Here is a 26442-nt window from a genome sequence, read left to right on the forward strand (position 1 = left end):
CGCTGTGCTATTGCTCCTGCCCCCCCATGCACGCTTCTCTGAGTTTGTGGGCGTCACCTCGGTTCCGGTTTCTCAGCCGTGCGTCTACCTTGCCCCCGGTCTCTCCTCGGGATTTCACCCCAGTGGCCAGGCCACAAGTCCCCCTGGGCATTCTGGTGGTCACAGCCTCGCTCCTCGGCCCAGTCCACTCTGCTGGCCTCGAGGCCTAGATGGGAGCACTTGAGCGGGAGCAGCGCGCACCTCACTCTCAGCTTTTCTCTCTTTCTGCTCCAGATCATGTTCCAGTCCTTCGGCAACAAGCAAGGGCCCCAGCACGGGATGCTGATCAACACGCCCTACGTCACCAAGGACCTGCTCCAGGCCAAGCGGTTCCAGGCCCAGTCCCTGGGGACCACCTACGTGTACGACTTCCCGGAAATGTTCAGGCAGGCAAGTCCGGCCGCTGAGATGCAGCAGCACCCCCACCCCGGGGCCCCCTAGCGCCCCTCCAGCCCTCATCTAAAGAGTGAAGAAAGAGAAATTCATGTCGGGAAGGGTTTCATAGTTTTCCTAGCTACTGTAGACCTAGATCTGGAAACGGAAGGCCCAGCGGGGCCCTGGGGTCTGTGTCCTAGCCCAGGCCTAGAGGTGAATGAAGACACTGGGAGGCCAGACCAGACCGGGGTCGCTCCTGGCTGGGAATTTGAAGATCGAGATTTTAGGCCCTGAATCATCCGCTGAGCTCCAAGGTAAAGGATTAGTTCCCGCGATCCAAGAGATCCAAGGGATCATTCCGGTGATCCGAGGAAGCAGGTGGAGAAATGTGGGGAAATAGAGCAGATTGGAGAGATGATTATAAGGAACAAGGTGGTGGGGAGTTAAGAAAGAATAATCGGGGCAGGAGCGATAGCACAGCGGGTAGGGTGTTGGCCTTGCACGCGGTCGACCCGGGTCCGATTCCCAGCATTCCATATGGGCCCCCGAGCACCACCAGGAGTCATTCCTGAGTGCATGGGCCAGGAGTAACCCCTGTGCATCGCCAGGTGTGACCCAAAAAGCAAAAACAAATAAAAATAAAAAGTAAGCAAGTGGGTGGCATAGATACCTCCCCTGGACGACCACCGGATGTGCTGAGTGCGGTTATGTTAAGCGTGTCCCCCAGGCCTTTGTTTCTGCGTGGTTAGGGTCTTCGCAGGAGACGGAACACACAGGCATTGGCCGATGGCTGTCTCGTCAGCCCGCCCCTTGCCCTGTGAGTGCCGTTCTTGAAAGCAGAGGCCGTGGACCTTGCTGATAGCAGGGGAAGTGTCAGAAAAAGAACAGGGCAGGAAAAGGGGCTCTGCAGGCCCCTCGGGCCAAGACTGGGATCCTGGGGGCTCCCCCCTTTCCCACCCCTCTCACTGTCTGTGGGCCTCCATGCCAGTTCTTGCCCCTCTCTGGGCCTCAGCTTCTTCCTCTGTAAACCGAGGATGATAATGGGATTTATCGGTGGTGGGAACTGTATGTATTCAGTAGGTGCCTAATAAATGGGAACTTTCGTGATGAAGCATGTCAGTGTCTGTATCCTTTCCCTCTCACTGTAGGACGCAGACAAGGTGGGGGCAGGTCCACCCCCTTTCCCTTAGGCAAAGTGGGAAGTTTCTCAGAAACAAAAGAAATGTCCTATCTGAGCTGGTTCAGAAAGAAATAGGAAATCTAAGTAGATTAGCAGCAGTGAATTAGTAGTTTGAAAAAATTACCCAGGTACACTAGGTAGGGCACTTGCCTTGCACGCAGCTGACCCGGATTCAATTCTTGATGCCACATGTAGTCTCCTCACCACCTCCAGGAGTGATCCTTGAGTGCAGAGCCGAGAGTAAGCCCAGAGGAACGCCAGACGTGGCCCCCTAAAAAGGAAATTAAAAATAGGGGCCCGAGTGATGGTACAACTGGTAGGGTGTTTGCCTTGCAGGCGGCCAACCCGGTTCAGTCCCCGGCATCCCATATGGTCCTCCAAGCGTAGCCAGGAGTTATTCCTGAGCGCAGAGCCAGGAGTATCCCCTGAGCATTGGTGGATGTGACCTAAGGAAAAAAAAAATAAGAAAAGCTAAACAAGTTGTCCAGGTGCCAAAGAGATTGTACAGTGGGTAAGACACTCACTTTGCACACAGTGAACTGGATTTGATTCCCTGGCACCATAAGTGGTCTCCTGGGCACAGTTGATGTGACCCAAATACCAAAATGAAAAATTCCCCACTGGTATTAGACTCAGTTTTATAAGGATATCTTTCAAAACTTCTAGAAATAGATAACTCATGGTGATTCACTAATAAAAAAAAAATTTTTTTTTGGGTCACACCTGGCAATGCACAGGGGTTACTCCTGACTCTGCACTCAGGAATCACTCCTGGCGGTGCTCAGGGGACCCTATGGGATGCTGGGAATCAAACCCGGATCGGCCGCGTGCAAGGCAAACGTCCTACCCGCTGTGCTATCACTCCAGCCCCACACTAATAAAAAATTTTTTAAAAAAGAAATAGATAAATTGTCTACCTACAGATAGTTTCGAGTATAGAAGAAAAAGGTGATCAAAATAAAAAACAAAACTTTTAGGGCTGGACTGATAGCACAGCAGGTAGGGCGTTTGCCTTGCACACGGCCGACCCGGGTTCGATTCCCAGCATCCCATATGGTCCCCTGAGCACCGCCAGGAGTAATTCCTGAGTGCAGAACCAGGAGTAACCCCTGTTGCATTGCCGGGTGTGACCCCCCCAAAAAAACTTATCAGCTTGTTGTTACCATACTAATCTTAGATCAAAGGATTAGGAGAAGGAAAATGTATTATTTATTTATGAATATGGATATGAGTCATAGACAAAGTCATAAAAAAAATCTGGAAATTTATTTTTAAATTCATATCAAGTAAGACTTACCTTTTAACTTTATTATGATTTAATATAAGAAATTATATAGGGGCTGGAGTACTTGCACAGCAGGTAGGGCATTTACCTTGCACGTGGCCGACCCGGGTTCAATTCCCAGCATCCCATAGGGTCCCCTGAGCACCGCCAGGAGTAATTCCTGAGTGCAGAGCCAGGAGTAACCCCTGTGCATCACCTGGTGTGACCCAAAAAGCCAAAAAAAAAATATATATATATATATATATATATAATTTGGCATATTTCTCAGTAGGAACAAAAAATATTTGCCACAGTAGCTTCTATTAATAATAAAAACTTGTTAGAGACTAGAAACTGAAGGGAATTTGCTTCTATTGATAAAATATATTAGTCTAGAACCAGGCAAGGGGTAGGACATTTGCCTTGCACACAGTTGACAATTATTGGTCCCCTGAGCCCCACCAGGAGTGATCCCCGAGTTGCAGAGCCAGGAGCCCTGATCACCACCAGGTGTGGCCCCAAAACAAAAACAAAAAGATCTCGGCCATGCGACATCTTATAGCCTAATTCTCCCCTTCAGAGAACCTGACAAGCTACCGGGAGTTTTTGCCCACATGGGAGAGCCTGTCAAGCTCCCTGTGGCGCATTCATATGCCCAAACTAGTAACAATGATGGGTCTCATTCCCCTGACCCTGAAGACCCTCTAATGCAGCACTGTTGGGAAGGATGAGTAAAGAGAGGCTGCTAAAATCTCAGGGCTAGGACGAATGGAGACATTACTGGGCCTGCTTGAGAAATTCGATGATCAACGGGATGATGATGATGATGATGACAATGATATAGAGAGACAGATTATAGTACCTAGTGGTGAAATGTTAAAAGAATCCTCTTCCAAGACAGATCAAGGACAAAATTATCCGTTATCACCACTTCTAGTCATTTTTGTTTTGTTTTGTTTGGGGGCCACACCTGGTGGTCTCCGGGCTTACTCCTGGTTCTGTGCTCAGGGCTCACTCCTGGTGGGGCTCAGGGGACTATGTGGAGTGCTGAGGCTCAAACCTTGGTTGACCATGTGTAAGGCAAACACCCTGCCCGTTGTACTCTCTCTCTCTCTCTGCCCCATTTTTTTTCTAGTCATTTTTTTTTTCTTTTTGGGTCACACCCGGCAATGCTCAGGGGTCATTCCTGGCTCTGCACTCAGGAATCACCCCTGGCAGTGCTCAGGGGACCATATGGGATGCTGGGAATCGAACCCGGGTTGGCCGCGTGCAAGGCCAAAGCCCTACCCGCTGTGCTATTGCTCCAGCCCCTCTAGTCGTTTTTAATTAACATTCTATAGCCATTTCTGTAAGATGGGAAAAAAAAGAAATAAAAGGCATAAAGACTAGGAAAGAACAAAAGCAAAGTGGTGGATTTTGTAGATAATGCAAATATAGATTATATAGTCTAGGTGATATAAATAAGCAGTCGAAGAGATTCTGTAGAATCAGTTAGATAACACTGTCAGCTTGCTTGTTGGAAGATCAATATACCCAAAACACAAGAGAAATCGATTCTTTTCTCTGGCACACTCTTGCCTCTGTGTGACCATGACCAGTGGAATTGATCCACCTGGAAGTACGAGGATATTGCTTATCTCACTGGAATGAAATAAATTTCTGTTTCTGTCTCAACTGGCAAACAAATTCTAGGCCGGCTGGAGTCAGTAAAAAGATAGCTAGGAAAAAAGACCTGAATATGTCACTCTTAATTTTATCATTTTTCTTTTGTTTTGGGGCGCCACCTGGTGATGCTCAGGGCTTATCCCTGGCTCTGCACTCAGGAATTACTCCTGGCAGTGCTCAGAGGACCCTCTGGGATACCAGGGATTGAACCCCGGTCGGTCGGCTGTGTGCAAGGCAAGCGCTGTCACCACTGTACTATCGCTCTGACCCCTGCTGATCAATTTTTAAAAATTTTTTATGCAATAGAGCTAAAAACAAGACCAGGAGTGGAGCATCTGTCCCCATGCTCATATCCAGCCTGGGGTTAGGACTAGGTGGTCTGCAGCTTGATCCTAAATCCAGGGGACCAAATAAAGCAAGAAAACGTGCAGGCAGGAGGGTGGCAAAGAAGCAGACGCACGAGGGCCGTCAGTAACTCAGAGGCGCTGCTCCCGCCTTCACTCCAGGGCTGGGTTCCCCACCCTGGCGAGGTGTAACGCTGCACTGTCGCACTGTCCTCCCGTTGCCCATCTATTTGCTCAAGCGGGCACTAGTCACGTCTCCATTGTGAGTCTTGTTGTTCCTGTTTTTGGCATATCCAATATGCCACGGGGAGCTTGCCAGGCTCTGCCGTGTGGGCGGGATACTCTCGGTAGCTTGCCGGGCTCTCTGAGAGGGACGAAGGAATCGAACCCGGGTCGGCCGAGTGCAAGGCAAACGCCCTACCCGCTGTGCTATCGCTCCAGAAGTACAGCCCAAACCCAGTGCTGATGAGTGCAGAGTCGAGGGGTGTCTCCAGATTCTGATGGGGCTGCAAGGCTTTCTGCAATGAAGTGGGGAAATGAAGTCGCAGCTGCACAGGTGGCAGAGATGGAAGCTTCCCTCTGCACGCGCCTCTAGCGGGGCACCGGGAGGAGAGTATCGGGGGTCCTGGAGGGCTGGAAGCCAACTAAATGATCCTAAAAGGAGCCCCACCGCTGAAAACGGAGCAGCGGGGAAAAGAAACGAACCTGAGCTTAGTTTGTAGCTGATGGCTATGGATGGATAGATCTCTGCGGGCGTCCCGGGAAGTCGCCAGGGCGCGGATGGAGGGACGTGACTGTTTAAACTTTAAGTCACACGGGCCTGGAGAGAGAGCACAGCGGGGCGGGTGCTGGCCTGGCACGCAGCTGACTCGGGTTGGGTGTCCGGCACCCCATATGCCTGGTTGAACACAATCAGGAGTGTCCCCTGCAACAAAACAAAGCTCCGTGCGCCATAACACATGCAGATAAGGGACTGAAAAACGTGAAGGCTGATTGCACTGGCCCGGGAGGCACCGAATTGGGTTAAACGGCTGGCGGGGGGCTGGAGCGTGGGGGGGAATGCTGAAGGGGTGGGGGCCACACACTAGGGGGATTCACCCCTTTTTTCTTGAGTCTGTCTGTCATCCCGTTGCTCATCGATTTGTTCGAGCGGGCACCAGTAATGTCTCTCATTGAGAGAGACTGGAGCCATAGCACAGCGATTGGGCGTTCGCCTTTTTTCTTATTTCTATAAGAGTTCTTAAGCGGGCTGGAGTGATTTACAGCGGGGAGGGCGTTTGCCTTGAGCACGGCTGATCCGAGTTCAATCTCCGGCACCCCAGATAGTCCCCCAAGCATCGCCCTCAGTGATCCCTGAGCCCAGAGCGAGGAGTAACCTCCGAGCATCGCTGAGTGGGACCCCCAAACCCAACCCCACAACTGTCGACTGTCTTCAGCACCTGTTGACAAACTCTAGTGGAACTCGGCCCTCCCTCTGCTTTTATGAGTTGCTCTGTAGCGTCGGTGAGTTTAAAGAAAAAAAGAGAATCTTCTTGAACCTCCCACTGATGGCTGTAGGGTTTTCTCTTTCCTCCCGTCTCTCTCTAGGCTCTCTTCAAACTGTGGGGCTCCCCGGACAAGTACCCCAAGGACATCCTGACCTACACAGAGCTAGTGCTGGACCCTCAGGGCCAGCTGGTAGAGATGAACCGCGTGCCGGGAGGAAACGAGGTGAGGACCCCGCAGAGCCAGCCCCGGGCCCCGGTGTCTCTCCCCGAGACGCCCACCCGCTGCCCGGGCACGCCCCTCTCGCCGCCAGGTGGGCATGGTGGCCTTCAGGATGAAGCTGAAGACGCCGGAGTACCCCGAGGGGCGTGACGTCATCGTCATCGGCAACGACATCACCTTCCGCATCGGTTCCTTCGGCCCCGGCGAAGACCTCCTGTACATGCGGGCCTCGGAATTGGCCCGGGCCGAGGGCATCCCCAAGATCTACCTTGCCGCCAACAGCGGGGCCCGCATCGGCCTCGCGGAGGAGATCAAGCACATGTTCCAGGTGGCCTGGGTCGACCCAGAAGACCCCCACAAGGTACGCGATGCAGCTGGGCTGGCGGCATGGGAAAGACAGAACCTCGCCCTTTCGTCTCTGTGTTTTCCCTTTGGGGCCACATGCAGTGATGCTCAGGGACTGTTCCTTCTGAGAACAAGGCCCCCCCTGGCGGTGTGGAGGGTGGGCTAGGGGCGTACTTGGTACCTGGGCTCCCGCTTGGGCTGGCCGCATGTGAGGCTAGCACCTTGCCCTCTATACTGCTTCTCTGTCCTCCTTTATTTTGATTTTTTTTTTCTCCTTGGGTCACACCCAGCAATGCACAGGGATCACTCCTGGCTCATACACTGAGGAATTACTCCTGGTGGTGCTTGGGGGACCCTATGGGATGCTGGGAATTGAATCCGGGTCGGTCACCTGCAAGGCCAACACCCTCCCCGCTGTGCTATTGCTCCAGCCCCTATTTTTTCATTCCAAAGCACAGGTGTTCATGCTATTCTGCACATGTCGGTATTAGCATTTCACAGGTGGCTGTGACAATTAGGGAACTGGATCTCCAAAGGTTTCTTAGGGGAAGACCAGGCGAACAGCTTTAGCAAACCCAAGCTAAGGCCCCTGAGCACCCTCCCAAGGGCAGGGCCTAATGGGAAAGTGCGTGTGGGAGTTACACGAGAGCTCCTTGCCAGGGCACGGAGAGTGAGCACCACACGCGGGGCATCTGCCTTGCACGCAGCCAACCCAGGGTCACCCCCAACACCCCAATAGAGTCCCCCCGAGCCCCATCAGGAGGAATTCCTGAGCACCACCAGTCGTGGCCACAAACGGAAAGAAGAGTTCCGTGCCCCTGAGAGTTCTCAGATTGCCAGGGATTCTGGACGTCCACTACAATGAAGGACCCAATCAAAGGGAGAAAAACAAACAAACAAAGCACCTTTCAGGGTGTGGAAGATGCAGGGGAGCGTCAGCCTGTGTGGACAGAGCCTGCTTTCGTGGCGCAATACTGCCTCTCGCCTGGAGGGGGCGGGAGAGAGTCTGTAATAAGGAGGCAACTGCTGGCTGGGGCCCTGACTGATACATCGGGGAGGACGTTTGCCTTGCACACAGCCGACCCTGTTCGACCCCCGGCATCCCAAGGGCACCACCAGGAGTCATTCCTGGGAGCAGAGGCACACCCTGAGCATTGCTGGGTGTGGCCCCAAACCAAAAAAAAAAAAATCTCTAATGAGGCTGCAGGAGCAAACCTGCGAGAGGAACTGTGCAGGAGTGGGGTGCTGGACTTGGTCACCCACTAGCCTGCGCCTCAGTGAGAGCAGTTCGGTGCTCGAGGTGTTGGCGCGGCTGGGTTTGCGGTTGGTCGACACACACGAGTCTGCCTCACGTGAGCCTGGTGTCTTCAAGGGCTACAAGTACCTGTACCTGACCCCGCAAGACTACACCCGCATCAGCCCGCTGAACTCGGTGCACTGCACGCACGTCGAGGAGGACGGCGAGTCCAGGTGAGCTGACTCTCCTGATGCCTGTGCAGAGGGAGCCCCGCCCCCTGCATACCCCTCCACTTTCATGGCGCCCTTGATGACTCAGCCCCCAGGGGAAATCTCCCTCCTAGACCGGCCACAAGTCTTGCCTTTTTTTTTTTTTTTTTTTTGGTTTTGGGTCACACCCGGCAATGCACCGGGGGTTACCTCCTGGCTCTGCACTCAGGAATCACTCCTGGAGGTGCTCAGGGACCCTATGGGATGCTGGGAATCGAACCCGGGTCGGCCGCGTGCAAGGCAAACGCCCTCTCCGCTGTGCTATCGCTCCAGCCCCCAAGTGTTGCCTTTTGCTGGGGAACAAAAATCAGATTCTGTCCCTTGTCACCAGAGCTGCTGACTTACTCTACTCAGGGCTGGGTTTTTTGTTTTTTTTTTTTGGGGGGGGGCCAAGGGCACATCCTACAGTGCTCAAGGCTCATTCCTGGGGAGTTCAGAGGACCGTACAGAGTGCCAGGGATCGATCCTGGGTCGGCCTCGGGCAAAGCAAATGCTCTACCTGCTCCCTGTATGATCGCGCTGGCCTTTGCTTATTTTTTCTTTTTTGGTTTTGTTTGTGGGTTTGTTTTGTTTCTGTTTTGCCTTCGAGTCACTCTGGCTCTGAGCTCAGGGAACCGTGCAGTGCATGCAGGGGCCGGAGTCTCCTGCGTGCTGAGACTGTGCTCCTGGGCCCCGCACTCCCCGTCTCTGATCTAAGCAGCCACCGAGAGAGTGGTGACTCGTGAGCTGGGGTGGTGGCTGGCCCTGTCGGACGGGGAAAGTTGTTGGGAGGAGGGGGGGGTTGTTTGTTTTCCAGTGGAGCTCACCAGAGTTGCCCAGGCTGGGTCTGTGGGGGGTGGGATGTGGAAGGGGACCCTTCTGTGGTTGGGGCCAGTGAGATCTGACCTGGGCGGCTGTGGCGTCTTAGACTGGTGGTTGGGGCTTGCAGCCTCCCCTTTCTCTGTAGACCAGACTTTGGGGGGATTTCATGAAGAACCTGAGGTTGGGGGTGCAGGTTCTGTGTTGCAGTTATTAATGCTTGTACATTCCTTCTAGAAACTCTTAGGGCCAGCTCTGAGGGTCCTGGGCCTCTTATTCCCTTCCCCCCTTTTTTTTTCCTTTTCGTCTGTTTTGGGGCCACACCCAGCAGTGCTCAGGGCTTACTCCTGGCTCTGCATTCAGGGCTCATTCCTGGTGCACTCGGGACACCACCTGGGATGCCGGGAATTGAACCCGGGTCGGCTGTATGCCAGGCAAGCGCCGTCCCCGCTGTCCTATCTCTCGGGCCTCTCGCCTTCCCCCTTTCCTTCCCCCTCCCCCACACCCGCTGCCCCGGGCCCTGCACCCATAGGTTCTCCCAGGCCAGAGCTGGCCCTGGAGCCTGTGTTGGGTGCTGGCAGGTACGTCATCACGGATATTATCGGCAAGGACGACGGGCTGGGCGTGGAGAACCTCAGGGGCTCGGGCATGATCGCCGGGGAGTCCTCGCTGGCTTACGAGGAGATCGTCACCATCAGCTTGGTGAGCCACCCCCATCTGATTTCCCCTTGCACCTCAAACCCTGCTCGCGGAAACTCTAGGACAGTCATAAGAGGAAAGAGAGGGGGGCTGGAGCAATAGCGCAGCAGGGAGGGCATTTGCCTTGCACGCGGCCGACCCGGGTGCGATTCCCAGTATCCCATAGGGTCCCCTGAACACCGCCAGGAGTCATTCCTCAGTGCAGAGCCAGGAGTAACCCCTGTGCATTGCCAGGTGTGACCCAAAAAGCAAAAAAAAAAAGAGGAAAGAGAGGGGATGCAGAGCCGCCAACCTGTGGCCACTTCTGTCTCCTCGAACCCTCAGCCCCGGTTTTGGAATGTGCTGATTTTTTTTTTTGAGTGGGGTGCGGTGCTCAGGGGTGCGAGGGTGGGTCCTGGGGGTTCTACATGCAAATCCTGTGCTGTGTCCCCTGAGGCCTCTCCCAGGCCCTGCTTTGGGATGGTGTGACGCCCCTCCTGGCTTCCTGTCTGTCCGTCTGGATCTTGGCACACATCATGGACAGACAGGTGCCCGCCTCACCTGTTCGTGTGGCCGTCGCTCTACCCAGCCACACCCACAGCCAGTTTATATGAACTGTCACCTCCAGAGCCTCTTTCCATGCTGAGTGGCTAAGGATCTTCACTTTATTCTCTCTATACTTTGAATACATTCCGTATTTCAACAGCGAACTCACTATTATTATTTGGAATTTCCCCCCCAACAATCAAACCTGCTGGAAAGGCATCATTTGATCATTTGTTTTCCGTTGCTGAGAATGAAGATTATATGAGCTCGGCCGCGCGGTTTTGGATTTCTGTTATTTTAGCTCAGTTCACAGTCTAGATGCATTTCTATAAGAAGCCACTGGGTAGGGGGCTGGAGTCATAGCACAGCGGGGAGGGCGTTTGCCTTGCACGCGGCTGACCCGAGTTCAATTCCCAGCATCCCATAGGGTCCCCTGAGCACCGCCAGGGGTAATTCCAGAGTGCAGAGCCAGGAGTAATCCCTGTGCATCGCCAGGTGTGACCCAAAAAGAAAAAAAAAAAAAAAGAAGCCGCTGGGTGCCAAAATGGGTCAGTAGACCTCCCGGATTGTAGTCTTTAAGGAGCAGAGGGACCGCGTCGTGGGCAGCTACTCCGGATCTCATCTGGGCGGACTACGTTTTGTTTTTCATTTAGAATGTTTCCCTTGCCCGTCCCTGGCCCGCTGCTGTGCTCACTGGGCTTGCACACGTGCTGGCCGCTGGATCAGGGACTCCACGTGGGTGTCACACCTGCAAGTGGCGTCACCTGTTCAAGCCTTAAACTTTCTTCGCAAATGGCTGGCGGGCATTTGCGCTCTGCGGCCTCAACTGTCAGCTCTGCCGAGGGCGGCCCACAGAGCGGGTCCATCTCCACAGGTGACCTGCCGAGCCCTGGGCATCGGGGCGTACCTGGTGAGGCTGGGCCAGCGGGTGATCCAGGTGGAGAACTCCCACATCATCCTGACGGGAGCAGGCGCTCTTAACAAGGTACCTTGGTGGTGGGGAGGGGGTGGGGGGAGGAATGCGGGAACCTGGGGGAGCCTGGGGCTCGGCCTTCAGGACTGCCCCAAGGGTGAGCTCCCTAGTGCAGTGTGGCTTCCCTTCCTTCTGACATAAGGGCGGAAGTCTCATTGGCAAGAACCTGGACTTCATAGATGAGCCCAAAGAAAGAGAAAAAAAAAAAAAAGTAACTAGGGGCCAGAGTGATAGTACACAGGTAGGGCATTTGCCTTGCACACGGCCAACCTGGGTTCAATCCCCAGCATCCCATATGTTCCTCCACACACTGTTAGGAGTGATTCCTGATGAGCACAGAGCTAGGAGTAACTCCTGAGCATCTCTGGGTGTGACCCCAAAAGTAAAAATGCCACACACACACACACATACACACACACACACACACACACACACAAAGTAACTAGGTTTTCCTAGTGGAACTTACTGCATTGCTAATGTTTGTACTTTGAAGTATGATTCAGGAGGAGCCGGAGCGATAGTACAGCGGGTAAAGTGTTTGCCCGCAACTGACCCAGGTTCAATCCCCGGCATCCCATAGGGTCTCCTGAGCACTGCCAGGAGTGATGCCCAAATATAAAGTAAAATAAAAACTAAATGGAGGGGCTGGAGTGACAGCACAGCGGGTAGGGTGTTTGCCTTGCACTCGGCCGACCCGGGTTCAAATCCCAGCATCCCATGTGGTCCCCTGAGCACTGCCAGGGGTGATTCCTGAGTGCATGAGCCAGGAGTGACCCCTGTGCATTGCTGGGTGTGACCCAAAAAGAAAAAAAAAAAGGAGCAATATCGTACAGTGGGTCGCTCACTTGCCTTTCAGGTGGTCAGCCCGGGTTTGCTCGCTGGCTCAGTCCTTGGTGTGAACCTGAGCTCGGTTTGGTGTGGCCCAAAACCCAAAACTAAATAAAAGATGACTCAGGGCCAGGAGATGGGCCTGTGGTTAGAGCACATGCCCAGCATACAGCAGGCCCCGCTTCCCTTCCCAGCACCGGAGAGTGCCCTGAGCACTGCTGGAGTGGTCCGAGGGTTCTCCAGCCCCCCAGTGGCCATGCAGCTTCATATCCTGGGGCCTTGCATTGAACTGTTGGCCAAAAATTACCAGTGGGGGGGGCTGGAGAGATCGCACAGTGGGTAGGGCGTTTGCCTTGCATGCGGCCGACCCCAGTTCGATTCCCAGCATCCTATATGGTCACCCAAGCACCAGCCAGGAATAATTCCTGAGTGCAGAGCCAGGAGTAACCCCTGTGCATCGCTAGGTGTGACCCAAAAAAGAAAAAAAAATTACCAGTGGGGCTGTGAGCCTCTCAAACACTGCGGGGAGGTTTATCCTAGCCCTGCTCCTGGAAAAGAAAAAAAAAATCATCTATGTCCTATTTTGGTTTGTTCGGGGGTCCACATCCGGCAGTGCTCAGGGGCTACTCCTGGCTCTGTGCTCGGGAGTCACTCCCACTGGGTCTTAAGAGGGCATGTGAAGGCTGGGATGGAATCCAGCCCTCCTACAAGGCAAGCTGTCAGGTCAGGGGCCCATCTCCCCACGTGCAGGTTGGATTTCAAGCTTTACAAATTCTCCACCCATGGTTGAAATGGTATATAAAGAGCAGAAGTAGAAAAAGACAGGAGGGGCCTTGCCTCCTCCTCCGAGTCTAAAGTTCTCTGTTTCTCTCTCCTGCATTTCACGGGGAGACTCCCGGGTGAGTGAGCTATTTGCTATTTGCTATTCTGCATTTTCTCACTGGTGAAACGTTTCCCGCATGCCCCCAACAAACCCCGACAGTCTAGTAAGCTGCAGCAGCGGCAGCCCCTGGGGCCTTGTTGGAAGCGCGGGTTCTCAGGCCCCCCAGCGAGCAGCTGGCTCGGGTGGGGGGTCTCAGACGGGGATTTGCCCCTGATGGAGGTGAACTGAGTCAGGAGCTGGCGCGTGGGCTGGTGGCGGGAGGAGTTGAAAAGGAGAAGCCTTTGGATTCCTGTGCAGTGGGTGAGGATGCCGCCCCCGGGACATCTGGCCTCCCGGGTGGGGGGAGTCCCAGGGGCAGCCAGGGAGGATGGAGGCACTGTGAGAGCGGCTCTCAAACAGGTGGTTGGGCCCTGAGCCGACTGACCCGGTCCTGTCCACCACGCAGGTGCTGGGCCGAGAAGTATACACATCCAACAACCAGCTGGGCGGCGTGCAGATCATGCACAACAACGGCGTTGCCCACATCACCGTGCCCGACGACTTCGAGGGTGTCTACACCATCCTGGAGTGGCTGTCCTACGTGCCAAAGGTACACAGACTGCCGCCAGAGCCCCGCCCCTCCGCTCAGGGCCACGCCCCTTCCCACAGAGCCCCGCCCCTCATCCCGGGGCCATGCCCCTCCACCCAGGGCCACGCCCACAGAACCCCGCCCCACCCGGGGCCACGCCCCACTGCCGAGAGCCACGCCCCTCTGTTAATAGCCACGCCCACCCCTTCCCCAAAAGGTTCTGCCTGATTCACCTGTTGCAGGTTGTGAGCGGGAGGGAAACGGGGGCCCTTGCAGACTGGGATGAGGATGATTTTTTTCTTTGCTCTCCCCTCCTTCCTTCTCTGACAATTAGCCCAGCACTGGCTAGGGGCCTTTGGGTTTTCTGCAGGGACTGTGCTCAGGGATCACTCCAGGTGGGGCTTAGAGGACCATCTGGGGGTGCCAGGGATCGAATCTGGGTCTGTCATAGGCCAGGCAAGCGTCTTAATGTTCTGTCTCTCTGGCCCCGGGCTTTTAGGTTTGGGGGCCACACATGGTGAGGCTCAGGACTTGCTCCTGGCTCTGGGCTCAGGAGTGACCCCTGGAGGTGCTGGGGAGAACATGTATGTTACCAGTGAGAGCCACGATGAGCTTACACCATCCTCTGTTCATGCTTCCTAAGGAGAAGTCAAGAACTTGAAGATAACTCAGAGGACGAGTTCACATGCTTGCGTGCAGGGGGCTCATTCTCTAGCACTGCCTGCCCCCCTGGTCACTGCCAGGTGTTACCCCCTCCCCCAGATCAGAAGAATAATACCCTCTGCTTCTGTGTAGTTGCAAGGGTACAAAAACTTATGGCGGGGGGAGGTGGTTGGAGGTTGGTTTGGGGCCATGCTCTGGGGTTATGCTATTAACAGAGGGCGTGGCTCGGCAGTAGGGCGTGGCCCTTGTCTGGGGCGTGGCCCCGGATGGGGGGCGGGGTTCTGTGGGACCTCTGGCAGGGCCGTTGAGAATTCTCAACTTCTGTGGTCGCGCTGGGTTTGAATCCCGGCTTCCTCCTCGCTGACCACCACGCCGCCCTGCAGAATTGCCATGAGGATTGAGAGAGATGGTGTTGGGCCAGAGTGATAATGCAGTGGGTAAGGCGCTTGCCCATAGCCCCGGGATATGGGCTCCCATGGGCTGTGCCTGGGGAGGCCCTGAGTTTGGTCTCTGGCTGACCCGAGAAGCCCCAGGTCCTCCCACGTCTCTGCTGGGCGTGACCTCTATTAATGGGTCAACCTGGGTTTGACCTTCGGCATCTCAAATGATCCCCCAAGACTGCCAGGAGTGGACCCTGAGCATTGATGAGTGTGCCCCCACCAAAAAAAAAAATTTAAGTTTTTTGGAAACTAAGGTAGGGACTGGAACGATGATAGTACAGCAGGCAGGGCGCTTGCCTTCTAAGTGGCCAGCCTGCATTCAGTTCCTGACATTTCATATGGCTCCCTGGGTGCTGCTAGGAGTAACCCCTGAGCACCACGGGGTGCACCCCCCAAACCAAAACAAAATTAAAAACTAAAGGAACTTGTAGAGCTCGGTAGGTTGGCAGTCACACAACTCTCAGAAGCGTGGCAGTGGGGCTTGTTGGTACCGCACTTTTCTCTCTGGGTGTTCACCACACAGCTGTGTGAGTCTGTTTCCTGTCACCTGCATGGGGGGGTGGGGGGGTGGGGGGGTGGCCTTTGGCCTTTCTGGCTGACGGAATCTTCGGAACAAAGGAAGGAGGTCCCAGGGACCCTGCAGGCTCTGGCTGACTGGAACATTCCATGCATGTGAGGGAGGGTCTTGTACTAATTCCAGGACGGCTTTCAGGAATGAGCCTCACCCACACGTCCTGTCAGGAACCCCACATCTTCACAGCACTGATGAGGCCCAGGGGATAGCTCATTGCATGTACACTTTTTTTTGGGGGGGGGTCACATCTGGCGATGCTCAGGGGTTATTCCTGGCTCTGTACTCAGTATTACTCCTGGCAGTGCTCGGGAGACCCTATGGGATGCTGGGAATCGAACCCGGGCTTGGCCGCATGCAAGGCACACGCTCTCCCCGCTGTGCTATTGCCCCAACCCCTCTTTTTGTTTTTGCATTCAGGAGGCTTGGGTTTGATCCCCAGTACCAAATCCCGGTCCCCCAAGCACTTCCACAAGTGACACCTGATCCCAGAGCCAGGAGCAGCTCTGAGTACTGCTGGGTGTGACTTCAAAGCCTGGGGTCTGCCCCTGCATCCCTGCTGTCCCCCCTCTGCCCTGGGGTCAGCCTCTGGCGCCGTCCTTTCACTGGGAATGTTTCCTCCTGTCCAGGCCTTTGATGACAGGAGCGACCCCTCCTGCTTTGCCCCCTTCCTGGCCTCATGGAATCCATCGGAAGTGGGTCCTGGAGTCCCTGAACTAGATTTCTTGAGATTGGGGGGGTGGGGCAAAGGGGAAGACTTAGGGGCACAGCCCGGCTCTCGGGGGAGGCCGAGGGGAAGCTGAGTCTTGATTTCAGCCCCTGAGTGGGGTCTGGATGCTGCACTGAGCCTAGTCACAGCTTCGAAAGGAACGTGCCTGGAGCAGGCCTCGGGCACTGTGTCCAACACGGGGCACTGAGCCGCTGCCCACCTGGTGGTGGCGTCTCTTCCAGGACAACCACAGCCCTGTCCCCATCATCACACCCACTGATCCCATCGACCGGGAAATTGAGTTTCAGCCGTCCAGGGCTCCCTACGACCCCCGGTGGATGCTGGCAGGACGGCCGCACCCAAGTAAGTCTGAAGGCTTGGACCAGAGGCCTGAAGCCTCCGTCAGCCTCAAGGCAGAGGCTGAGATGTGACTGGGATCTCTGTTGGCCTTGATTTTGGTGTGGGGGGTTAATTCTCTAGGGCTGGGATTCCTGACATGGTGTGTCTCTTGCAGCCTGGTTTTGTTTGTTGTTGTTGTGTTTTTCTTGTGTGTTAGTTCTGGGGTTACTCCTGGCTCTGAGCTCGGGAGACGCTCCTGGCGGTGCTTGGGGGACCATGTGGGGTGCCGGGGATTTAGCCCAGGTCGGCCGCGTGGAAGACAAGCGCCCTCCCCACGGTCTTATTGCTCCGGCCCCGCTGGGTTTCCTTCTTGTGTTTGGTTTTGGGTGGTTTGGGCCAGGACCTGGTTTCCCAGAGTGAAGGGAACACGGAGCCCCGGGATATGGGCTCCCATGGGCTGTGCCTGGGGAGGCCCTGAGTTTGGTCTCTGGCTGACCCGAGAAGCCCCAGGTCCTCCCACGTCTCTGCTGGGCGTGACCTCTATTAATTCTTTTTCAAAATACAAAAAGGCAGGCTGGAGCGATACGCAGTGGGTGGGCTGGAGCCCTAGCACAGCGGGGAGGGCGTTTGCCTTGCACGCGGCCGACCTGGGTTTGATTCCCAGCATCCCATAGGGTCCCCTGAGCACCGCCAGGGGTGATTCCTGAGTGCAGAGCCAGGAGTAACCCCTGTGCATGGCCAGGTGTGACCCAAAAAGAAAAAAAATAGGAAAGACACGTGGGCTGTGGTGGCCAGGCTGTCCTCCAGCTGGGGAGCAGGCGGCCAGGGGGCCCGGGGCACTGGCCCAGCAGCCATCCTTCCCCTGGGCTTCGTCCCCCACCCACAGCCATGAAGGGCTCCTGGCAGAGCGGCTTCTTCGACCAGGGCAGCTTCCGGGAAATCCTGCAGCCCTGGGCCCAGACCGTGGTGACGGGACGAGCCAGGTAACCCCCAACCGCACCCCCACACGGGGTGTCAGGACTCCCCACCCCCCACCCCGGGACACCGCCCCTGTGTGGGGCCTGGCTTGAGGAAGGGAGTCGGGCTCGCTTAGCAGACTCGGGGGTCTCAGCCGAGCTTGGGCTGAGGGTCAGGCCCCCCACCCTGAGTCTGCCGCGGTATCCCCCTCTGGGGAATCGGAGGGCGCCCCGACGCCCAGGACCGTGCCCCTGTCACAGGCTCAGTCAGGGTGAGGCAGGGCTGCCCCCAACGCTCGGTTCCCTGCACCCCCCCCTTCCAGGCTGGGGGGCATCCCGGTGGGGGTGATCGCCGTGGAGACGCGGACCGTGGAGGTGGCCGTGCCCGCAGACCCCGCCAACCTGGATTCCGAGGCCAAGGTGAGGGGTGCTGGGGGGTGGGGGCGAGTGCAGAGACAGGCGCCCTGGGCCCCCCCCTCCCGGTTCTCTCTGGCTGTCCCCGCTGTGCAGGCTGTGGAAGGGTCTGTCACCGTCTGTCTTTTTCCTCCTGAGAGAAGAGCAGGGCCCTGGGAAGCAACGCCACCACGGGGGGGGGGGTGGGGGGGGAGGGGGGTGGCACAGAGGGAGGCAGGCCCTGCCCCAGCTGGGCAACTGTCCACCTGCTGGGCACCCTTAAAGCCTGGAGAGGGGCTCCGGGACCCCCGTGGGGGTGCATGGGAGGGGCAGCCCCTTGGAGCAAGCTGTGGACTCTCCCTCCGAGCTCCCCACCCCTGCCCAGCTGCTGTCCCTGGTCCCCCAGGCCCTCGGGCCCCGACTCTCTGACCCCGGCGACTCCGTGTTCTAGATCATTCAGCAGGCGGGCCAGGTGTGGTTCCCAGACTCGGCCTTCAAGACAGCCCAGGCCATCAAGGACTTCAACCGGGAGAAGCTGCCCTTGATGATCTTTGCCAACTGGAGGGGCTTCTCCGGGGGCATGAAGGGTAAGGGCTCCCCCGTCCCCGGGTGCCCCAGAGACCAGGACACCCCCCATCCCCGCTCCTCTCCAGCGGCCCCGCTGTGGTCCTCACCCAGCCCCTCTCCCCACTCCCCAAGAACAAGAGCAGTTTCAGGAATATGTGTCCGACTCACAGCTGAGGAACTAAGGTTTCCCCGACGTGACCGAGCTCGGGTCCCACCGTGAGGGGCTGGCCAGGTGCAGGAGGCCTCCGAGATACTGGGCAGTCAGAGTCCTGGGCAGTCACGTCCTCTCGGGGAGCAGGGGACAGAGCTGTCCAGTGTCTCTAAGCCACTGAGCTCATTTCAAAAACAGCGACTCGAGGGGCTGGAGCGATCGCACAGGGGGGAGGTCATTTGCCTTGCACGCAGCCGACCCGGGTTTGATTCCCAGCATCCCATAGGGTCCCCTGAGCACCGCCAGGAGTAATTCCTGAGTGCAGAGCCAGGAGTAACCCCTGTGCATCGCCGGGTGTGACCCAAAAAAGCAAAAATAAATAAATAAATAAAACAGCGGCTCAAGACGGTGGCTCTCAGCCGTGCAGGGGAAGGAGCTGGACTTGATTTGCGAACAGGTCGACCGGGACTCCGAGCAAGCCGGTGGCCTCTCTGAGCCTCAGTTTCCCTTCTGTGCACAGGGGGCTCCTCTGGGGGCTGAGCCTTCCTGGTGTTGGGGGTGGTTCTGTGCGCTGACAGGGGAGCAGGGAGAGCGGCCTGGGCGAGGACATCTCCAAGGCAGAGCTGGAGGGAACTGCTGGGCCCGGTGACCTGTTGGGGATGGGGACAGGTCACGATGGGGACCCGGCAGCCCCGCCTGCGCCCATGATTAGCCAAGCGCCAACCACCTCCCCCCTGCCCCCCCGCCTTCACCCCTGCCGCGGGAGCTGCCGAGATTCACCTGTGTCTGGGCCTCGCAGGCCCCTGGGGCGACAGAGGCTGTTGCGTATGACTGCGTGGGCTTGTGCGGGGGGCCGGGAGACCCCCGCCCCCAGCAGGCGGCCACTTTGCTTTGCAGACATGTACGACCAGGTGCTGAAGTTCGGCGCCTACATCGTGGATGGCCTGCGGCAGTACAAGCAGCCCATCCTCATCTACATCCCGCCCTACGCCGAGCTCCGGGGGGGCTCCTGGGTGGTCGTGGACCCCACCATCAACCCCCTGTGCACCGAGATGTACGCAGACAAAGAGAGCAGGTGGGTGCCCTCCGGCCCCACCCTGCCCCCTGAGCCCCGCCCTGCCGAGCACTGGGAGGCGCTGGAGGAACGGTTCTTGCTTAACAGGGACGTACCAGCTTCCCCAAGGAACTTGCCGTTAAAGGGGGAAAAAAACTATGGGCCAGAGCATAGAACAACAGGTCGGGCGATTGTTTTGCATGCAGCCGACCCGGGTTCGATCCCCACCACCCTATCCAGTTTCCCGAAGCTCTGCCAGGAGGGAGCCCTGAGCACTGCTGGGTGTGACCCAACTGTCGATACAAGTCTGGAGTTGAAAATGTAGGGGCTGGAGCGATAGCACAGCGGGGAGGGCGTTGGCCTTGCACGCGGCCAACCCGGGTTCGATTCCCAGCATCCCATAGGGTCCCCCGAGCACCACCAGGAGTAATTCCTGAGTGCATGAGCCGGGAGTAACCCCTGTGCATTGCCGGGTGTGACCCAAACACGAACAAACAAAATAGAGTTGAAAATTTATTAGATAACAAAGCTCCAACATTAAAATCAAGAAGTATTAAAAAAAATCACATTTTTTTAAACATAAAATTTGTTGTATCTCATCACGGGGTTGTTGAGTCCCTTCTAAGGATTTACTGAGCTGTTTGTCCTAGTTGAACCTTCTGCATCATTGTTACTGGGGGAACTTTAAGGCATAGCTCTAGGGGCCGGAGCCATAGCACAGTGGGGAGGGCGTTTGCCTTGCATGCGGTCGACCTGGGTTCAATCCCCGGCATCCCATATGGTCCCCCGAGCACCGCCAGGAGTGATTTCTGAGTTCAGAGCTAGGAGTAACGCCTGAGCATCCCTGGGTGTGACCCAAAAAGTGAAAAAGAAAGAGAAAGCATAGCTCTAGTTCCCCCACTTTTTTTGGGAGGGGGGAGTAGGGTTTGCAGTGCTCAGGAATTACTCCTGACTCTGCACTCAGGGGTCACCCCTGGCAGGGCTCCCTTGGGGGTGCCAGGGATAGAACCCAGTTGGCTGAGTGCAAGGCAAGTGCCTTACGTGCCCTTCTTTGTTACATGGGCAGAGAAGTAGATGATCAGAAAGGGGCAGTGTCCTGCCCGGGATCACACAGCAAGTCCTTGGAAAAGCAAAATCCTGAGCCCCAGATCTCCCAGCTCCCCTGCCTTCACCCCCATGTCTTCAGGCTGTCACTTGGGAGAGTACCTGAGACATCCCCACCCCTGCCTCTTCTTTTTTTCAGGGGGGGTGTTCTGGAGCCAGAAGGAACCGTGGAGATTAAGTTCCGGCAGAAAGATCTCACGAAGGCCATGAGAAGGATCGACCCAGTTTACAAGAAACTTGCGGAACAGCTGGGTAAGAGGCTCCGGAAGGCTCTGCCTTGGGCCCAGGTTTGGAACCAGGGAGCCACTGGAGGCGTGAAAAGTCCCTCCCGAGCACAGCTGCAGAACTTGTGAGCATTAACCAGCCCGGGCCGTCGGGCCCCTGGGGCCCCAGGACATTCCCCTGGGGGCCACAGCACGAGTCTGCAGAGTCAGTCAACCTGGGGGGGCCACAGGAAGGAAACTTGGTCAGAAGGGGCCACCGTCTGGGCAAGGCCGAGGAACCCACCTTAGATGTTCAGATAAGGCAAAACGCCTGAAACACTGCACACAAGAGTGACTTATCTCTCAGCACACACAGAGTTCCAGTGAGGAACGTCAGCATTTCTCACGGCAAAATGTCTCTCTAGAATTTCCCATCATCAGGCATTAAATTTCCAGTCACACAAGAGTTTACCAGTACTGCGGAAGTGACGGCTTTGTTTTCACGCATGACTTTAGATGGAATTCCTTTAAAATGTCCGTTATTAGTTGGCAGTGATTCCACTAATCGCTGTGCTGGCCACTGGATTTGCACTCCTGCCTGTGTGTGCAAGTGTGTGCATGTGTGGGCGTGTGCGCGCAGAGGATTTGCACGCATGTGCATGTCTGTGTGTGTGCACGTGTGCAGTGTGCTGTATGTATGCATGTAGTGTCTGCATGCATGTGTGTGCATGTGCTGTGTATTGTATGTGTGCATGTCTGTAGCATCTGCGTGTGCATGTGTGCACGTCGAAGTGTATCGCATGTGTGCGCAGCGTGTGTGCGTGTATGTCTGTGTGCCTGCGTGTTACATTGTTTTTGACTGGTTTGGTGTGAGGATATTTCTGACTTACTAGACTGAATCCATGTGTATCTTCTCCTTCTATTTTCTGAGTTTAGGTGGAATCTCCATTATTTCTTTAAATTAAAAAAAAAAAAAGGTTTTTATGGGGACCAGAGCAATAATAGTACAGTGGGGAGGGCGCTAGCCTTGCACACAGCCAACCCAGGTTCCGTCCCTGGCGCCCCAAATGGTCCACTGAGCACATCCAGGAGTGATCCCTGAGTGCAGAGCCAGGAGTAAGGTCTGAGCACCACTGGGTGTGGCCTCCCCAAGAGAAAAAAGGGGGAGGAAGGGAGTTACTGAATTAGTTATTTAGTTACAAAGTCATTTATGGTTTTCAGCTGCAGCCCATCACACCACGTGCTGACCCCGGGCTGGAGAGGGTGCAGCTGGGGGGCTCTAGCCTTGTACATTGCCGACCCAGGTTCTGCCCGCCCCCCAGCCCTGCCAGGGGGCGATCCTTCCTTGAGCGCAGAGCCAGGAGTCATCCCTGAGCGCAGCCAGGTGTACTCCCCCGCCCCCCAAAAACACTAAGCGGTTCTCCCAATAAAGTGAGTCACAGTTTCCCCTTTCCCCCCCAACACAGAAGTTAGGTTGCCATGGAGCACCCACAGCTGGTGGGGGGAATGTGCTCGAGCCCCACGGGATGCCGGGGTGCAGATACCCCGGCGAGGGTCCTGATCTCCCCAAGCCTAACCCCCAGCAACCCCTCTGCCACCCGCAGCCTCCAAGAAGCTCTCAGAGAAGGAAACGCGGGAGGTGGAGGCGCAGTTGAAGGACCGGGAGGAGCAGTTGCTGCCCATCTACCACCAGGTGGCAGTGCAGTTCGCCGACCTGCACGACACCCCGGGCCGCATGCTGGAGAAGGGCGTGATCTCGGTGAGCGCCCGGCAACCCCTCCTCAGTCACCTGGTCCCAGCCTGGGGTGGGGGTGGAGGGCTGGGGCGGGGTTGGGATGGCTCTAGCAGGAAACGGGGGCCAGAGAGAGCACAGCGGGGAGGGCGTTTGCCTTGCACATGGCAGACCCGGGTTCCAGCCCTGGCCCCGCACTTGGTTCCCGGAGCATCGCCAGGGGTGACCCCTGAGCACTGCCAGGTGTGGCCCCCAAACAAAAAGGAATCGTACGGAGACCTATTGATGGATTGATGTTGGGTTTTTGGCCCTAGCCCTGGACTGTGACTCCAGCCCCCGGAGACCTTTTTTAAGAACCTCAGGGTGGGGAGACATCACTGAGCTGGAGCTCTGGGTTCTGGCCTCTGAGCACCAAGCTAGGAGTCGGCCCAAACCGAAACTAAACAAAGAGGAGCCAGAGCTAGAGCACAGCGGGGAGGGCGATTGCCTTGCTCACGGCCGACCAGGGTTCGATCCCCGGCATCCCATCTGGTCCCCCAGCACCACCAGAAGTAATTCCGAGTGCATGAGCCAGGAGTCACCCTGAGCATCGCCAGGTGTGACCCATAAAATAAACAAAGCCCCTCAGTGGCCAGTTGACTCTCCAGACCATTGAATTCCGAATCCCCAGGGCTGGGGACCAGGCATCAGCCATATTTAAAATCTGCAATCAAAGACAGAGCCACAGTCCAGCAGGGAGGGCTTTTGCTTATAGGAGGTCGACCCAGGTTCGATCCCTGGCATCCCTTAGGTCCTCCCAAGCACAGACAGGAGTAAGCTCTGTGCATCACTGGGTGTGACCCAAAAAACAAAAATCAATCAATCAATCCGCAATCAGCAGCAGGGAACCTACCCCTGCACACGCTTCCATCAGGGACCTTTGCTCTTCTATATATATATATATATATATATATATATATATATATATATATTATTTATTTATTTTTTGCGTCACATCTGGCAATGCACAGGGATTACTCCTGGCTCTGCACTCAGGAATTACCCTTGGCGGTGCTCAGGGGACCCTGTAGGATGCTGGGATTCGAACCCGGGTTGGCCACGTGCAAGGCCAACGCCCTCCCCGCTGTGCTATCGCTCCAGCCCCAGGAACCTTTGCTTTTCCCGGGCTCCACTGGTGACCCCCCATCCTACCGCCCCCAAGGGGGCCACCTCCCACCCCGGGGTCCCTGCTTCCCCGAGCCCACACCCCGGGGGGGGGGCGGTGTAGCACCAGTCTACACTGCCAGTGCAAGCGGGTGTGGCCCGGCCCCGCGCAGGACGTGCTGGAGTGGAGGACGTCGCGCACCTTCCTGTACTGGCGCCTGCGCCGGCTGCTGCTGGAGGACCAGGTCAAGCAGGAGATCCTGCGCGCGTGCGGCCCGCTCAGCCACGTGCACATCCAGTCCATGCTGCGCCGCTGGTTCGTGGAGACCGAGGGCGCCGTCAAGGTGCGCGGGCGCTCCGTGTGGGGTGGCCGCGGCTGGGGGGTCGGGGCGCGGGGCCGGGCCTCCCCTCTCTGACGCCCCCGCGGCCCATCCCCCTCCCTTCCGCCCAGGCCTACCTGTGGGACAACAACCAGATGGTGGTGCAGTGGCTGGAGCAGCACTGGCAGGTGGGGGACGGGCTGCGCTCCACCATCGGCGACAATATTAAGTACCTGAAGCGCGACGCGGTGCTCAAGACCATCCGCGGGTGAGCTGGAGCTGCAGGGGTTCCCCCCCCACCCCCCCGCCCTCGCCCCCCCAGACGCGGGACAGGAGGGACTTGACGGGCTCCGCTTCCAGCCCTGTGCCCAGTGGCCTCTGGAACGCCCACCAGCGCCAGGCCCACGTGTTTGCCTAACACCCACCTCCCGGTGGGGCTGGAGAGACAGTCCAGCAGGGTGGGCGCCTGCCTGGCCTGCGGTGGGTCCCCCAAGCCCCAGAGGGTCCCCTGGGTCCCACCAGGAGTAATTGCAGAGTGCAGAGCCAGGAGTTATTCCTGAGCACCGTAGGGTGTGAACCCCCCAAACAGAAACAAACAGACCCACTTCTGTTAAGGGAAGGGGGTCCCAAAAGGGGGTTTCTGGGTCCCTATCAGTGTTTCCTGAGGGTGGGGGTTGGGGTTGGCCCCTCTCCTGGGAGGCAGGGACCACCTGCATCCTCTGGGGCCTTGAAACTGAGTTTCAGGGGAAGCCTCAAATCTTGGCCACACTGCTAGTGACCAGGAGGGTTGGTCCAGTTGCCAATCCTCTCCCCCTCCACAGAACCGTCACCCTCCCGGGGACCCCCACAGGGAGATACAGTGCGGGGGAGTGGGGGGAATCTGGGTTGGCGCCCACCCAGGAAGTGGACGGAACCCTGTGAAGGAAGGACCTCACCCCCTTCTCCTGCCCCGCCCCCCGCAGCCTGGTGGAGGAGAACCCGGAAGTGGCCGTGGACTGCATGATGCACCTAAGCCAGCACATCAGCGCGGCCGAGCGCGCCCAGCTGGCCCAGCTCCTGTCCACCATGGACAGCCCGGCCTCCACCTGACCCCAGCCCTCTGGCCACTCCCAGGACCACGGGCAAGAGAAACCGCAGGGACCCGCCGGCCGCAGCGCCCCGCCAGGATTTGGGGGATTTGCTTTAAAAGAAAAAAAAAAATTCTCAGGGCCAGGTCGCTGGCCCCGGACTCCGGGCTCAAATAAAAGGCTCCTGAGCGGCCTGCCGAGCGGACAGCCGCGTGTCCCGGCCGACGAGGAGCAGCCTTTGCTTTGTCTCGAGACGGCGTGTCCGCTGCATCCCTGAGTGGGGTCGAACCCGAGCACACCCCCACCTCCTCCTCTCACCCTCCAGGGCCTCGAGTGGGGGGCCCAGGGCTTATCTCCTTTGCATCTGGTGGCGGAATCTTTTATTTTTTTTTAAATTTCCAGACCAGGTCTTGACTGATGTTCCGTGGCCATTTCGGCCAAATAAACAAGCCGAGGAGAGCCTGGAGGTCAGATGAATGATTTTCTTTTTTTTTTCCAAATTGAAGACTGAAATGCGTCTTTGCTCCCAGCAAGGGCCCTCGTGAAGCACGAGGGTGTCGGGCGCTTGAGCCGGGACTTGGATTGAGAAGACACAAAACCCAGAGAACGGCTTGGCCATGACTTCTGGCACATTCTGAGACTTCCTGTGGCCCCGCCCAGCCTCCGGCCTGCTCCTCTCACCCCAGAGGAGAACAAGGCTGATTGATCGTGGGCGCCAGCGCAGCTGGTGTGACTTGGCAGGGCGCGTGGACAGCCTCCGGGAGCCCCCAGCCTCACCCCCTTACCAGCTGGCTTCTGTCCGTGACCGGATCGGACCCCAAGGGCCAGAGCTCTTGGTTCCTGAGCACTGGATTGCGAGAACCAGCCACCCCCGTCACCGTTGGCACAGGCAGGTCTTCGCCAAAGGCCCAGCCGCCAGTAACCGGTGCTGGGGGCTACACACTCTGGGCTCCGAGACCCCCGCCGTCCCAGCCGCTTGCCTCTGGCCAGAGACAGGGAATCCGGGCAGCGGGCCCCTCCTTCTGTAATGGGCAAGTTCAGGGTGCCACATGTTATGCCAGTTTGGAGACCAGTGACGTTGCTTCCCCCCGACTGTCCGAGGGAGGCTGGAGGGTGTCTGAGATTTCAGACACCTGGCGGCGGCTCCGGTCAGGGCTGTGGTGCAGGGGCCGAGGGGAAAGAATCATGCTGCTTGGGGGTCCCATGCGTCTCCTGTGTGGGGGAGGCCTCCCAGTCTTGGAGGGACAGTTGGATGACTGGCTCTCCGTGACCCAGGAACGGAAAGGGCAGAGGAACCCACCGGGAAATGGGGGAAATAAATTATTTTTGGA

General features: G+C 56.9%; 1 protein-coding gene across 2 annotated transcripts in view; it reads left to right on the forward strand.

Annotated features, from left to right (window-relative positions):
* ACACB (acetyl-CoA carboxylase beta) overlaps positions 1–26442 on the forward strand; it is a 109168-nt gene extending 82726 nt beyond the window's left edge. For both annotated transcript variants that reach the window (XM_055146942.1, XM_055146943.1), the window contains 17 exons: positions 274–429; positions 6455–6577; positions 6666–6935; positions 8292–8389; positions 9805–9925; positions 11322–11432; positions 13577–13720; positions 16325–16445; positions 17308–17404; positions 17701–17797; positions 18222–18357; positions 19386–19563; positions 20786–20898; positions 22454–22608; positions 23898–24068; positions 24176–24312; positions 25007–26442. In XM_055146942.1, the coding sequence (XP_055002917.1) occupies positions 274–429; positions 6455–6577; positions 6666–6935; positions 8292–8389; positions 9805–9925; positions 11322–11432; positions 13577–13720; positions 16325–16445; positions 17308–17404; positions 17701–17797; positions 18222–18357; positions 19386–19563; positions 20786–20898; positions 22454–22608; positions 23898–24068; positions 24176–24312; positions 25007–25133 (2355 nt within the window). In that variant the 3' untranslated portion in view covers positions 25134–26442. The remainder of the gene's footprint in view (positions 1–273; positions 430–6454; positions 6578–6665; positions 6936–8291; positions 8390–9804; positions 9926–11321; positions 11433–13576; positions 13721–16324; positions 16446–17307; positions 17405–17700; positions 17798–18221; positions 18358–19385; positions 19564–20785; positions 20899–22453; positions 22609–23897; positions 24069–24175; positions 24313–25006) is intronic.

Source organism: Sorex araneus, chromosome 9, assembly GCF_027595985.1.
Source record: "Sorex araneus isolate mSorAra2 chromosome 9, mSorAra2.pri, whole genome shotgun sequence".
Taxonomy (NCBI): domain Eukaryota; kingdom Metazoa; phylum Chordata; class Mammalia; order Eulipotyphla; family Soricidae; genus Sorex; species Sorex araneus.